The following is a 14,025-nucleotide window of genomic DNA, read 5'->3' as shown; positions in this document are numbered from 1 at the left end:
ACCAAAGTCAAATCGATAGTCTTTCAAGGACATTCCGTACAATCTCGCTTGCATACATGAATGCAAAACAATGATTTGACTGTCGCAGGGACGGGAGGAACAGATGGGGCCCTTCAATCTTGCTCTGCGGAGAGAGGGCTTTGGTGCTCTTTTAACAGCCTGCCACATTAAACCACAGCTCTATCGCTACTGTCAAAAATGCCTATTATCGCCAGAAGCCTCAAGAGACAGCCTTGGCTTCTGGAGTTATTTAGAGTTGCATGGAGATAATGGCGCAATAGCAGGAATATCTCACAGTTGCCATAGCTCAGTGATAGAGCATCTGCTTTGTATTGCAGAAGGCCCCAGGTATAACCCCCAGCATCTCCAGGTAGGGTTGGGAAAGAATTTGTAATAATCTAAGAAGAGCTTTCTGGATTGAGAGTTTTTGGATTTGGATTTGATATCCCACTTTATCACTACCTGAAGGAGTCTCAAAGCGGCTAACATTCTCCTTTCCCTTCCTCCCCCACAACAAACACTCTGTGATGTGAGTGGGGCTGAGAGACTTCAGAGAAGTGTGACTGGCCCAAGGTCACCCAGCAGCTGCATGTGGAGGAGCGGGGAAGCGAACCCGGTTCACCAGATTACGAGTCTACCACTCTTAACCACTACACCACACTAGCTCATCAAAGGCCCACCATAGTCCAGCATCCTGCTCTCACAGAGGCCACCCAGATGCCCCAAAGGGAAACCTGCAGGCAGGACCTGAGCACAAGAACAACCCTCCCCTCCTGTGGTTTCCAGCAACTGGTATTCAGAAGCATTGCTGCCTCCAACCATGAAGGCAGAGCTTTCTTCTTTGGCCATCACTCATAGCCAAGTAAGATTGTTTTCCATGAACATGGCAGAGCATAGCAATCATGGCTACTTGGCACCAATAGCCCTCTCCTCCATGAATTTGCCCAGTCTTCTTTTGAAGCCATTCAGGTTGGTGGCCACCACTGCCTCCCGTCAGAGTGAGTTCCATAGTTTAACCACATGTTATATTATTCCCTGGAGAGATGCTGCCAGTTAGTGCAGACAGTATTGAGGTAGCCGGACCAATGATCTGGCTCATTATGAGACCGTTTCCTACGCTGTTGGAGAGACAAGTGTTTCGTGGAAGTGGAGGCCATCCTGGGGTGCCAGGGTTTAGCAAAGCATTTCCCTGTGGAACCCAGCTGGGAATTCCAAGCATTTGCCATTCAGTTCTCATTTCCAAGCCTTTTTCATACTTGCCCTTTTGACCTATTGTGTGTTGTTTGCTTAATCAGTCAGCAGTCCTGTTTTCAATTGCCTAATTGAGGAAAACCTTGGTGAACAGTATTCCCCTTTCTCCAACCATCCACAGTTGGGCAATAGCTTCAGTGGGACCAACCAAAGTGTTACACAAGTGTGGAAAGCTTTTGAGTTCTCCAGAACTCTTCATCATCAAGTGGTTACACAAAGCAGGAGCTAGGGGTGGGTGGAATGAAGAAAAACCATAAAAACCAACAGGACTCCCAAAGTAGTCTGAAGAGGCAGCCATGAGGTCAGCTTGCAGAGTTGATTCTAAGATGGAGATATGGGCTGAACAAGTCCCTCCCAAGTGTTGTAGGTAGCAGGTTATAAACTTAGGATTCTGAGACTAAGGCATCTAAGAGAAACGTTAAACACAACATATCTGATGTAGGCAGGAAGCAGAAGCAAAGATAAATTTGGCCTCCTTTAATTTAGTGAAGCCTGGGATAAATTTGATGAAAAAAATCCCCTGGAGCCAAGTTGTGTAGTATTAACTAATGGAGGGGATGTTAACCTCAAAATTCAAGGGCCCTCTTGTGGGGTTGGGAAATCATCACTCTTTGTCTGTAGATTCCAGCTGTGTGAAAAAGGGCCTGTTCATGCCAGCCTTCCCTGAACTGGTACCCAGCAGATGTTTTGGAATACAGCTCCCATTAGCCCCAGCCAGCATAGCCGTTTTATGATGCTGGGGCTGATGAGAACTGGAGTCCAAAATACTGTAGGGTGTCAGGCTAGGGAAGGTTGTTTTTGATGAACGTGGAATCATCCTAGTCCTGTAAGAGAAAACACCTTCTAGGCCTGTACGTCACATGGACGTTTCCCCCTGCCCCTGGTCATCCTATAGATTACAGCCTACATCGTGCGAAATGATTATTTTAAGTAACAGAACGAATCACACAAAATGATGGGGAAATTATGTAAATCCATTAATTTCGCAGAATTTATGTTTATTTAATAGAAATTATATACTGCTCAATGATTAAAATCTCTAAGCAGTTTACATAAAATATACCTTAAAATTACCAATAAAATCAGATGTTACAAACAAGTTAACCTAAAAAGAAAAGAAAAGAAATATATTGGTTGTGGGATTCAGGGCCTCATGGTGCAGAATTCAGATTCTCATAGTTCAGAATTCTGCTCTTTCTTCTTAACACAGACTCTGCTTGCTCCAGTTATCCTCTGGGGAGGGATTCTGCTGACACCTCTGCTTCTGTGGGCTCACTGTGCTTTCTCTCCCAGGTGCTACTGAAGAAGGGGACGGTCCCCATCGTCTCCCTGGAGTGTGTCTCTTGCAAGGCCCAGTCTGTCTACGAAGTGAGCCGCAGCTCCTATGTGTACCTGGAGGGGACCTGCTTGAACTGCCAAAATAATTCCAAACAGGGGGTAAGGTGGCCGTTGGATGTTTCTGGGGTCAGCCTTGCACAGTCAACTGCCAGCTAATTGGGTGCCTGGATGTGCCCACTATAACTAGGAACATAAGAAGAGCCCTGCTAGATCATACCATCGGCTTATCTAGTCCAGCATCCTGACCAGATGGGAAACCCGCAAAGCAGGTCTAGAGCACAGGAGCACTCTCCCATCATGTGTGTTCTAGCAACTGGTATTCAAAAGCATTGCCACCTCTGACCATGGAGACAGAGCATAGTCATCCTGGCCATCAATAGCCCTCTCTACCATGAATTTTCCTAGTCCTCTTTTAAAGCCATCCTAGTTGGTGGGGGAGATAGTTCCATACTTTAACTTTGCAATGCATGAAGGATTCCTTTTTTTTTACCCATCCTGTGTCTTCCAGCATTCATTGGATGCCCACAACTTCTAGTATTATGAGAGAGGGAGAATTTTTTTTTCTCCAACCACTTTCCCACCATACAGCTCCCAAAATCTTTGGAGGGAAGCCATGGCTGTTTAAAGTGGTATCACGGCGCTTTAAATGTTCTGTTGTGAATGTGGCCTGTATTGTTAAGCACAACCCAATCTCTAGGCGGTGAGAGGTTTTCCAGGGTCCGAACACTTTTCATGGGTTTGGATTCCTTGGATTGATGGCCACTGGAGACTTTATGGAGTTTCTGTGATAATCAGATTTTATTTACACTTATATACAGTCTGAGCATGAGATGGAAGTTCTCACTGAATTCCTAATGCCACACCTGATGGACCACTCTGGGAAATCCCTGAGATTTAGACAGCCTTCACTAGGGATCGAGCCTTTAGTGCGGTGGGCCCTGCCCTGTGGAACTCACTGCCGATTGATGTTTATCAGGAATCATCCCTGCCTTCTTTCAGACACTTCCTATAAACTGTATTATTCACACAGGCCTTTGCCATGTGAATTTCTTTTTACCAACCAGTATTTACTGAGGTTTTAATTTATCTTACTTCAATTTTGTATTCTGTATACCACTTTGCTGTGTTTTTATGGAAGTGTGGTCTATAAACAAAAGCTCCCAAGAGATCCTACTTCCTTGTCAAGTAGAGAACATGATTCTCACAGAGAACAGGCCTCATGTTGCTGTTGAACTGCAACTCCCGTCATCCTTGACCATTGGCTTTGCTGACTGGGGCTGATGGGAGTTGTAGTCCACAGCATCTGGAGGGTACCAGGTTAGGGAAGCCTGCTTTAAACCAAGTGATGGGGCCCTGCAGAGGTCCTAGGACTTTTCAGTCTCTCCCCCACCCGTGTTCTTCTGTTGCCTCTAAAAAAATAGTTGGAAGGTGATGTAATGCAGGAGACTCAAGCTGGATCCCACGGTGGAAGTATTCCCAGCAGACAGTTTGGGCTCCTGCCTGTTCTCCTTGGCCCAAATGTCTGGGAATGGAGCTGAGTGATCATCCAAAACTTTGGCCGGGTGTTGAAAGTAACTTTTCTCTATACACACACACAGTCTGAAAACGTTAGAAATTCTACATGACAAAAGTTGAAGCTTTTCTTGGTCTTTTTCTGCGCCTCTTTTTTCTGTGTAGAGATGGTCGGCACACAGCTTCAAAAATAAGACTCTGGCCTTGGACAGAACGACCACCTCCACTGGCAGCAGAGGAATGAACCTGGTCCTGAGGCCGGGGGCTCTGAAGGACGGCGAGGGCTATACCTTCACTCTGCACATTACAGATCTGGCCACAGGGGAGGAAGGCTTTGCCTCCATCGACCTGTTTCCAAACCAGCCACCATTTGGGGGGTCCTGCTGGTTGTCTCCAATGGGACCTATCCAAGCATTGACTGCCAAGATTCATTTTGAATGTACAGGTGAGACCAGAGTGCAAGATGATGTCCAACACAGCTTCAAAATATGTACCTGAGAGCAAATTATGCTTGGTTTGATAGATCCCTAAAAGAAATAGGAGGGACGGTGTAGTGTATTAGATAGACTAGGTGTGGGGAACTTTTGGCCCTTCAGATGTTGCTAAACTACAGTTCCCATCAATCCCAGCAAGGGTAGCCAATGGCTAGGGGAGATAAGAATTGTATCTCAGCAGCATCTGCAGGGCTAAAGGTTGCCCACACCTTAGATAGATGATTGAACTTATTGGAGACTTGTCTTAAAGCTAGTCTTTGGCTATGGGGCCTATGGAACAGGTGCCTCTGAGTGTGTCCTGAGACATTTTTATTATTCTTTTGTTTGTTTATTAAATTTATATGCCGCCCTTTATCCAAGGATTATTTATGACTTTTATATCCCAGCTTTCCTCCAGGGAGCTCAAGGTAGGCTACATACTCCTCCTCCCCATTTTCCTGTCCAACAACCCTGTAAGGGTTCTTCATTTCATCAGCTTAATTCAGGTGGGAAAAGTCATTCTGTTGAGCAACTGGAAGCCATGCTGGTCACCAACAGTAGCGCCATTAGTTCATGTTTCAGAAGCCCAAAATGTGTCAGCTAGGAGTTGGTCATTCTCAGTGTCACCTACATCACAGAAATTTGGCAGGCATCCTTGCTGCTCACTTTCAAGTGTCTCTTGAATACATTTTATGCCAACAGTCTTATTCAGTTGTTCATATTTTCTTAAGATGAGCCTGCCATTTTTTATGACTATTCTGCATTATGTCTTTATGGTATCTTAAACTTTTATATTGTACCTGCTGTACACCATGTTGGTGTTGCATATGAGTGGACAGTTTATGAATATTTATTATAAATAAATAAATCTGTTGGGTTGTTATCAGCTAAGTTCTCCTCTGAGCAGACCCATTGGAATTAGTGGCCTTACATTAGTTGTGGCCACTATTTTCAATGGGTCTACTCTAATACTGCAAACAACCCATTGCAAATTACCCACTAAATCCTGATCTACCTTCTGTAGTCACCCCTGGTCTACTTTGTGCATTTGGTTGGCAGGCTGGAGAGATACGGAGGACGAAGACACCCCCTTGGTATACACACTGCTTGCTGCCCGCTGCCGAACCGGCCACTGTGAGGAATTCTGGGTATATAAAGGCAGCCATTCCGAACATTCTGCCTTCTTGCCCCCTGGATTCCAGGAGGGAGGCTCCCTGGTGTCTGTCTCGGTGCTGGTGCAGGACCAGCTGGGAGCAACCGTTGTGGCTTTCAACAGGTGATGATTGTTTCTGTTGTTTAATTTGCGGCTCACTTCCACTGGAGCATCTTGAAGCAATTCCACAATGCAGTGGAAACACATTTAAAACTGTTGAACACATTAAAAACAGTTAAAGCAATGTCAAATCCAATACAGGTGATGGCTAAGACAAAAATATCCACATAGAAGGGCCTTTCCTTTCCAAAACAGTGTTCTTTTTACAGAAGACGAACTAATACTGCTCTGCTGACTTCAAAAACCCATATGAGCACTTATAAATACCCACAAACCCTACTGTTTCCTCAGTCCCCTCCAAATGCTTGTCATTTCTTTGTCTGCAGCCAGATGGGCAGGCTGGATGACTGGTCCATCAACAGGTGAGCCTGCTGCCCCCAGTCCCCCCCCCCTTGCATAATAAGGGATGCCCCCACCCAGTCCTGTTTGCTCGGAAATAGTCTTAACCTATTTCAAGGATCAGTCCAAACTTGCATGGGTTAGTACAAAATGTTCAGCAGTTTTTATTTGAGTACTCACCACATCCCTGGGAAAGAATTTCCCGTAGGTCTGTAGAGGGGTTTCCAAGAGCCTGGAGACTTCCAAGTTAGGGTGAGTTGGCATCAGCCTTACCCAATTTAGCATCTGTTCATAGCACCTCAGCTAAAGAGTCAGACATAATCTGCTTTCTCTAGTGAAAAACCCTCAAGCTAAAGCCAGTTATCTATTATTATAGCAAGAGGTGTGTTTCCTTTGTATCCTGGGATCACGCTTTGATCTGGTCATCTTTCCTCCTGGTTCTCTAATCTACCAACCCATAAAACCTCAGGGAAGTACTAGGGTCTTAATTCCCAGCTAAAGCTAAAGGTAAAGGGACCCCTGACCATTAGGTCCAGTCGTGACTGACTCTGGGGTTGCGGCACTCATCTCGCTTTATTGGCTGAGGGAGCCAGCATACAGCTTCCGGGTCATGTGGCCAGCATGACTAAGCCGCTTCTGGCGAACCAGAGCAGCGCACGGAAACGCTGTTTACCTTCCCGCCGGAGCAGTACCTATTTATCTACTTGCACTTTGACGTGCTTTCGAACTGCTAGGTTGGCAGGAAACTGCTAGGTTTTCCAGCTACAGACACTTAATTCCCAGCCAGGGTGCCACCTTCCGGACTGACCTCTGGCCAGGCTTAACAAGTTAACCTCATGGTCCCCTAGCTAACTTAGGAGCAAGAGTTACATTTTTGTGTAACAAAACATTTCCTTTGCAGTTCCCTTCAGATGCTTTGGAGTTGACAATAACTCCTGGCATCTGTTGGGGAAAGGCTGATGACAAGGGTTTGTCCAGGTTTACAGCTCTTTTGAGATAATATGGGTGGCAGGTGGGAGATCGATACTCTCTGAAATGCAAGTTTGTTGGTTTATAAATCAAGGGGAGAGGCTGTGTCTGTAAGCGCTGTCCAATTTGTTTGACTCAAGAAAGGATTCAGCACCCTTTTCTCATCAGTAACAAACAGCTTCGTGGTGATGAATGGGCTTCTGCTGGGGACAAATTGGAAACAGAGCAATGCAACATTCATCTTAAACGAGATGCCTGCTTCTCATGCTGGCATCACACACCCCTGCCCCTTTCTTAGAAAAATTCTGGGGAAGCTGAGATGATCTATCACAACAATGCTTTAATGTAGAGAGGAAAACATGTGAGGAGCCTGAGTGGGAGTGTGTGTCCTGCTCTTTAACTTTTGTGCACCTCAAGAAAACAACTAGGGATTGAAGAATGCTAAGGACCATATGAAGTACTCCATCTCCCTAAACCACAAGGAATCTTCACACAAAGTTCCCAGTGTTCCCCTTTGGGGGGTGGGAACCACTGTTCCACATTTAATATATAATACTGCAGATAGAAAGCTAGCATATAAGACACAAAGCCCCTCTTGCCCTTCTATTTTTCTATGCGCGGGGAATTTTTGCATGACACTGAGAGGTTGTTTTCCTTCCCAGCTCCATGGCCATCACGCTGCCTAGCCCTCCGGAAGGATTTCACAGCCTTCCCCAGTGGCTTTCCAACCAGACTGAGGTGGTGCTGCAGGGCCTGGTGAAACAGAGCGATCCCCAACAGGTCATTGAATATTCCTTGGCTCTCATCACCATCTTAAATGAGGTATGAAGCAACACCTTTTTTGGTGGCTGGGTGGAATGATAGTGCAAGACATTTGTTAGGTAGGTAGGTAGGTAGGTAGGCAGGCATTATTAGTAGATTCAACATGATTCTGACAGCAGTGAGAACCTGTCAGCATATGACACCTGTGCTCAGAGACGCACGCTGGTTGACAGTTTGCTACTGGGTCAAGTTCAAGATGTTACTATTAGTACAGGAAGCCCTTAACAGCTTGGGACCAGTTTATCTGTGAGATTGCCTTGTCCGCATCTCCGCTCGGCCAAGCTGATAAAGCCTCATTTTCCTCCGGCCGAGCCTTTGGAATCGCCTCCGACGAATAATTAACGACCTGAGCCTTTGATGAGGCTCCAAGGCACGTTCCCATTAAGCAGAGTTTCCAGCAGCATGCGGAAGTGATAAGATTTATGGCTACATTGTAAAGAGTTTTATTTCTAAGCTACGCAGACAGAAAGGACATCCTCTCTCTATGAAAGCAGAGAGCAACTGAACAAAGGAACAAAGGAAACAGGAAACCAGTAACGTCACATCCGTCTCTGGTCTCCTGTGAGACTTCCAATAGCCTGGACTTTCTCTGGAATGTAAACAGAGCCTTGTGACTCTAAGCAGCTGCTCAGTGGCAAAGAGAAACTAACATGCCTTACTCCACATGTTTCCCCCTCCCGATGGCTACTTACCCCATGGAAATGGAAAGGTTTCCCTCCTTGCTTATCACTGAAAGAGAGAGCCCATGGCTTGTTTATTCATTCATTTACTGCATTTCTATACCATCATTTTCTCCAAGGAGCTCAGGGTAGCATCCATGATTCTTCCTCTCCTCATTTAATCCCCATAACAACCCTGTGAGGTAGGTTAGTCTGAGAGGCAGTGACTGGCCCAGTGTCAGTCAGTGAGCTTTCATTCATGGCTGAGTGGGAACCCTGGTCTCTCCCAGGTCCTAATCTTACCAGTACACTACATAGGCTCTCATAAGAACTGTCTTAAGATTCTAGTTCACATACTTTTCTTTTCACTCCCGATGTAAGTATGAGTGCTCCATGCGTTTGAAACCAGAAACCAAACATGAAGACCGTCTCCGGGCCTGGACACGGAGGAACATTACAGAAACTCTGATTTCTCTTAATGTGACCACTGTGGATGACATCCAGCAAATCGCAGCTGCCCTGGCTCAGTGTACGGTAGGTGGTATCGCATTGCTCTGCCTCTTTAAAAAAAAATTATTAAAGATTTCAACACAGTAATTTAACAAAAATACATCATCCACATTGTTTCCCCCCCCTCCATTTTTGCCCCCCCCCCAATAGAACACCCCCAGACTTCCCTCAGCTCCTTTCTCTGGTTTCTCAACACATATTTCTGTCTGCATGTTATAAAATTGTAAAATCCTCAAATTATCTGTCTATATATTACAATAAAGAGTTTGTGAATGTTTATTCAAAACCTGCCGAAGAGTCCAATTCATTTTGTTGCTTCTTCAAATATTTCATAAAAGGTTCCCATTCATCTTTAAAATCAGAGTTATCCTTGTCACATAGTCTATGTGTCAGTTTTGCCAGTTCCACGTAATCCATCAGTTTTTCTTGCCACAGTTCTTTCGTCGGGGTTTCTTCATTCTTCCATCCTTGTGCTATTAAGACTCTGCCTCTTAGGCATGGGGAGCAAGTGGGAGGGGGCTGGGGCTGAAGGGAGTTGGACTACAACTCCCATCAGCCCCAGCTAGCATGGCCATAGGATACTGGGACTGATGGGAGTTGTGGTCCAAAACATCTGAAGGACACCAAGTTTATTTGTTAGATTTATATCCCACCTCTCCTCCAATGCGCTCAGTGGTGTCCATGGTTCTCCCATGGGCTGGGGTTTCTCAGCCCCTGTGAGTACATTTGCTAGTGTTTGGTGTCAAAGATAGCAGTGCATGCCTGGAAACTGTTGTGTATCAAGTAGCAGTTTGCCATTTGCAGTTGTTATGCTCACATGAGGACTGGCAACTTGATGGGTCGACATATAAGGTCAATTAACTTGCATCTTGGATTCACAGGTAGCCAACAAGGAGTTTATTTGCCAAGCTTGCCTGACAAAGACCTTGAAGAAGCTGAGAGACATGATGGCCATTCTGCAGGGAGAGACCATGCAAGGGACCATGACCCCAACAACCATCGCAGACAACATCCTCAACATCATGGGTGAGTGCGCAGGAAAGTTCGTTTTTGAAGCAGCCTTCCCCAATCCTGTGTCCTCCATATGTTTTGGACTATAACTCCCACCAACCTCAACCAGCACAGCTGTAAATGATGGGAGCTTTAGTACCTGGGAAGGGCTGGCTCAGTGGCAAAGCATCTGCTTTGCATACAGAAGGTCCCAGATTCAATCTCCAGGTAGAACTGGGGGGAAACCTCCCTTTCTGAAACCCTGCACAGCTGCTGCCAGTCAGTGTAGACAATATGGAGTTTGATGGAGGAGTGCCTGGGTTTAAGCCCACCTCCTGTGTTCCTATGTTAATAAATCCCCAAATCAATTTATATATATATATATATATATAAATATATATATTTGCTTTCGTAGATTTTCACGGGTACAGGAATGCAGGTTTTGGTGTCTTCGGGTGTCTTCCCGTGTAAGAGTTGGGGTGTCTAGGCGACGTTTCGACGAGGTCTCACTCGTCATCTTCAGGCTGGTGCTTTCGGCTTCTTGTTACTGGAACAGAGCAGGATCTCAGTGTTTGAGTTCCTATAAATATGCTCTGTCGCCTAGACACCCCAACTCTTACACGGGAAGACACCCGAAGACACCAAAACCTGCATATATATATATATATATATATATATTTGTTTTCGTAGATTTTCACGGGTACAGGAATGCAGGTTTTGGTGTCCTCGGGTGTCTTCCCGTGTAAAAGTTGGGGTGTCTAGGTCGCCTAGACACCCCAACTTTTACACGGGAAGACACCCGAGGACACCAAAACCTGCATATATATATATATATATATATATATATATATGCGCATAGCAAATCTTCAATTTTGAAAGCCATTCTTGAGAACCCGAGGGAACAGCACATAGTTTCCCTTTAAGTGAGAGGTAAGGGAGTAAGAAACACTTTAGACTTTGCTTCAGCAAACGAAAACCCTCACATTCATTTGTTAGGAATACAGCCGCCTTTATTCATAATTACTTTCTTGGTGAATTTGAGAGTGGTGGAATGCGATATTCCGTGTCATTACAGTGGTGCCCCGCAAGACGAATGCCTCGCAAGACGAAAAACCCGCTAGACGAAAGGGTTTACCGTTTTTCGATGCGCTTCGCAAGACAAATTTCCCTATGGGCTTGCTTCGCAAGACGAGAACATCTTGCAAGTCTTGCGATTTTTTTCGCTCCCCCCCCCCTTTTTCTAAGCCGCTAAGCCACTAATAGCCTTTTAGCCGCTAAGCCCTTAATAGCCGCTAAACCGCTAATAGCGCTAATCCGCTAATAGGGTTGCTTCGCAAGACAAAGAAACCGCTAGACGAAGAGACTCGCGGAACGGATTATTTTTGTCTTGCAAGGCACCACTGTATACAGTTCATGAGATCCTAAGGGAAACCCAGTGGGGTCAGTATTCAAGGTTCAGGTGTAAAAAAAAAGGGTCCATCTAGATTTCTGCTGAGCACTCTTGGCTTCTCTGCATTTCTTTCCCCTCCATCAGGGTTGAGTTCCAGAATCTTTGCTTATGGTCATCCTCAGCCCTCAAACATAACTGGAGGGCAGGAGGTTTAATTTGTGGCTGGATAATCAACACAGTGCTTAATTCAAGGGTGAGGGATCTTTTTCAGCTTGGAGGCCACATTCCCTCATGGGCATTCTTCTGGGGGCCACATGCCAGTGTTGGATGGGGCTAGGGAGAAAAGTGAGTGGAGCTGTGGATCAGACTCTTATTTTTCTACGCGGGACTTAAATTCTAGCAAGAATCAGAGGCTTCTTTTTTAAATTGATTTTTAATTTCAAGTAACAAGACATACAAGGAAAACAGAGCTTAGTAGTTGTACATAAATAAAGAAAAACAGCAGTTGATGGTTGTGGTTTTAGATGTTCCAAGAAGGGCAATCAAACAAACATGTCTCTCCATAATGTTCCATTGGTCGAAGGAAGGTGAAAACCATGTTTGACTTTCTTAACAAAGTCCGTGAAAGGGTACCATTTCATGTAAGGGGTGTGAGTCTTCCCTCACCCCCGTCAAACGTTTCTGCACAGGCAAAACACACACACACACACACACACACACACACACACACGGTGCTACCTTTCCATCTTCCATCCAGGCAAGCAAGAGGCATGATCAGTGTTCAGCAAAACATTCCAGCTAGTCAAAAGCACCTGCAGAAAGTGTGGAGCGGGGCCAATGACAGGTGTAGCCTGGAGAAAGTTCCAGGGAACAGGCAGAGAGGCTTGGAGGGCCACATTTGGCGACCCAGGTCTGAGGTTCCCCACCCCTGATTTAATTACTGTATTTTTCGCCCTATAAGACGCATCAGACCACAAGACGCACCTAGTTTTTGGAGGAGGAAAACAAGAAAAAAAATATTCTGAATCTCAGAAGCCAGAACAGCAAGAGGGATCACTGCACAGTGAAAGCAGCAATCCCTCTTGCTGTTCTGGCTTCTGGGATAGCTGCGCAGCCTGCATTCACTCCATAAGACGCACACACATTTCCCCTTACTTTTTAGGAGGGAAAAAGTGAGTCTTACAGAGCAAAAAATATGGTAATTGAACTTCCATCCTCAGTAAGGACCACACTAACCTTTCCTGGCTCCTTTGCAGGGGACTTGATCCACCTTGTCAACACCGTCTCCCAGGAGACTGAGCCTCGGGAAACGTGCAATAACCAGAGCCCCGTCCAGGTGGCCTCCCAGGCGTACGCCCTCTCCACCGACCTGATGCGCATCCTGATGAAGTCCCGAGTCCTCAACGAGGAGCCCCTGGAACTGGCGGGAAGCAACATCACGGCCAAGGGCAAGCGGGCTGGCCCACTGGGCCTCCTCTGCTACAAGGAGCACCCCAGCTGCCAGTTCTCCATCCCCTTAGCTTTCAACGCCACGTTCTCCGACCTGACAGACATTGTCCAAGTCATGATCCGGGTGGACTACAACCCTTTCCCCTTCGGCTTCGTCACCAACTACACCGTCTCCTCCGAGGTGGCGTCCATGGAGTTCCAGGACAACAACGGGACAGAGATACCGGTGGGGAGCCTGGGTCCCGAGAAGGCTATTGCCGTGACGGTCTTGGACCCCGGAGAGAAGAACATCACCATGACGACGGTCATGATTGAGGAAAGGAGTTCGGGGACTGCAGTGGTCATGGTGGAGGATGACAATGCAGAAGCAGGGTTGTATTTCCAGGTCACCTTCAGTGTTGTAAATGGTAAGTGTGGGTTTTTGTGGCTTCCGCAAAGTTGCTACATGGACCCAGACTTTTAACAATGTCTGTTGTGTATGCATTTCTCCTGTCCTTCCTCCAGTGAGATTAGGCCAGTGCATTTTAGAACTGTTTATTGGACTTTGTTCCATGTTTTATGTACCTTGCCCTGGGCTCTGAGGGCAAGCGGAAATAAATAAATAAGCAAGTAAAGTAGATTGTGCTAAAAACTTGCATGCCTGGGGAGAACCCATCCCTTAATACCTTTCTGGAAGTGTGTGTGTATATATACTGTAGATATATATGGATATGGTTATGTAAGTTGCGGGGTTAATGTGCAGCGCAGTAGACAGTTATTTTACATATTCCTCAGGCCTTCTGCTTCTGGGAGACCATGGATACTGACCAGAGAAAGTTCATATTGCCCAGAGTGCTGTCTAGATATGCACATTCCTTATAGCCTTTTGGGAGGTTATGCATATTGGCTGGAGAATTTACAGAATTCATGCATGTTCCCGAAGGAGATTGTTTATACTGACCAGGAAATGTGCTCAGCTCTCTTTCCATGGACAGATAATGTGCACATTCCTCAGAAGGCCTTATGAATGTGCACAAATGGCTGCTTGTTACGCACATTAACTGCTCAAGT

At 45.9% G+C, this 14,025-nt stretch overlaps 1 protein-coding gene across 2 annotated transcripts in view; it reads left to right on the top strand.

Annotated features, from left to right (window-relative positions):
• PKD1 (polycystin 1, transient receptor potential channel interacting) overlaps window positions 1-14,025 on the top strand; it is a 112,463-nt gene that overhangs the window by 73,782 nt on the left and 24,656 nt on the right. For both annotated transcript variants that reach the window (XM_083473932.1, XM_083473931.1), the window contains exons 17-23: window positions 2,545-2,688; window positions 4,267-4,546; window positions 5,634-5,850; window positions 7,818-7,977; window positions 9,018-9,174; window positions 10,032-10,172; window positions 12,783-13,382. In XM_083473932.1, coding sequence (XP_083330058.1) covers window positions 2,545-2,688; window positions 4,267-4,546; window positions 5,634-5,850; window positions 7,818-7,977; window positions 9,018-9,174; window positions 10,032-10,172; window positions 12,783-13,382 — 1,699 coding nt within the window. The remainder of the gene's footprint in view (window positions 1-2,544; window positions 2,689-4,266; window positions 4,547-5,633; window positions 5,851-7,817; window positions 7,978-9,017; window positions 9,175-10,031; window positions 10,173-12,782; window positions 13,383-14,025) is intronic.

The sequence above is a fragment of the Podarcis liolepis genome (genome assembly GCF_965112155.1).
Source record: "Podarcis liolepis genome assembly, chromosome: 14".
Taxonomy (NCBI): Eukaryota; Metazoa; Chordata; class Lepidosauria; order Squamata; family Lacertidae; genus Podarcis; species Podarcis liolepis.
This window is presented reverse-complemented; position numbering and strand designations above follow the sequence as displayed.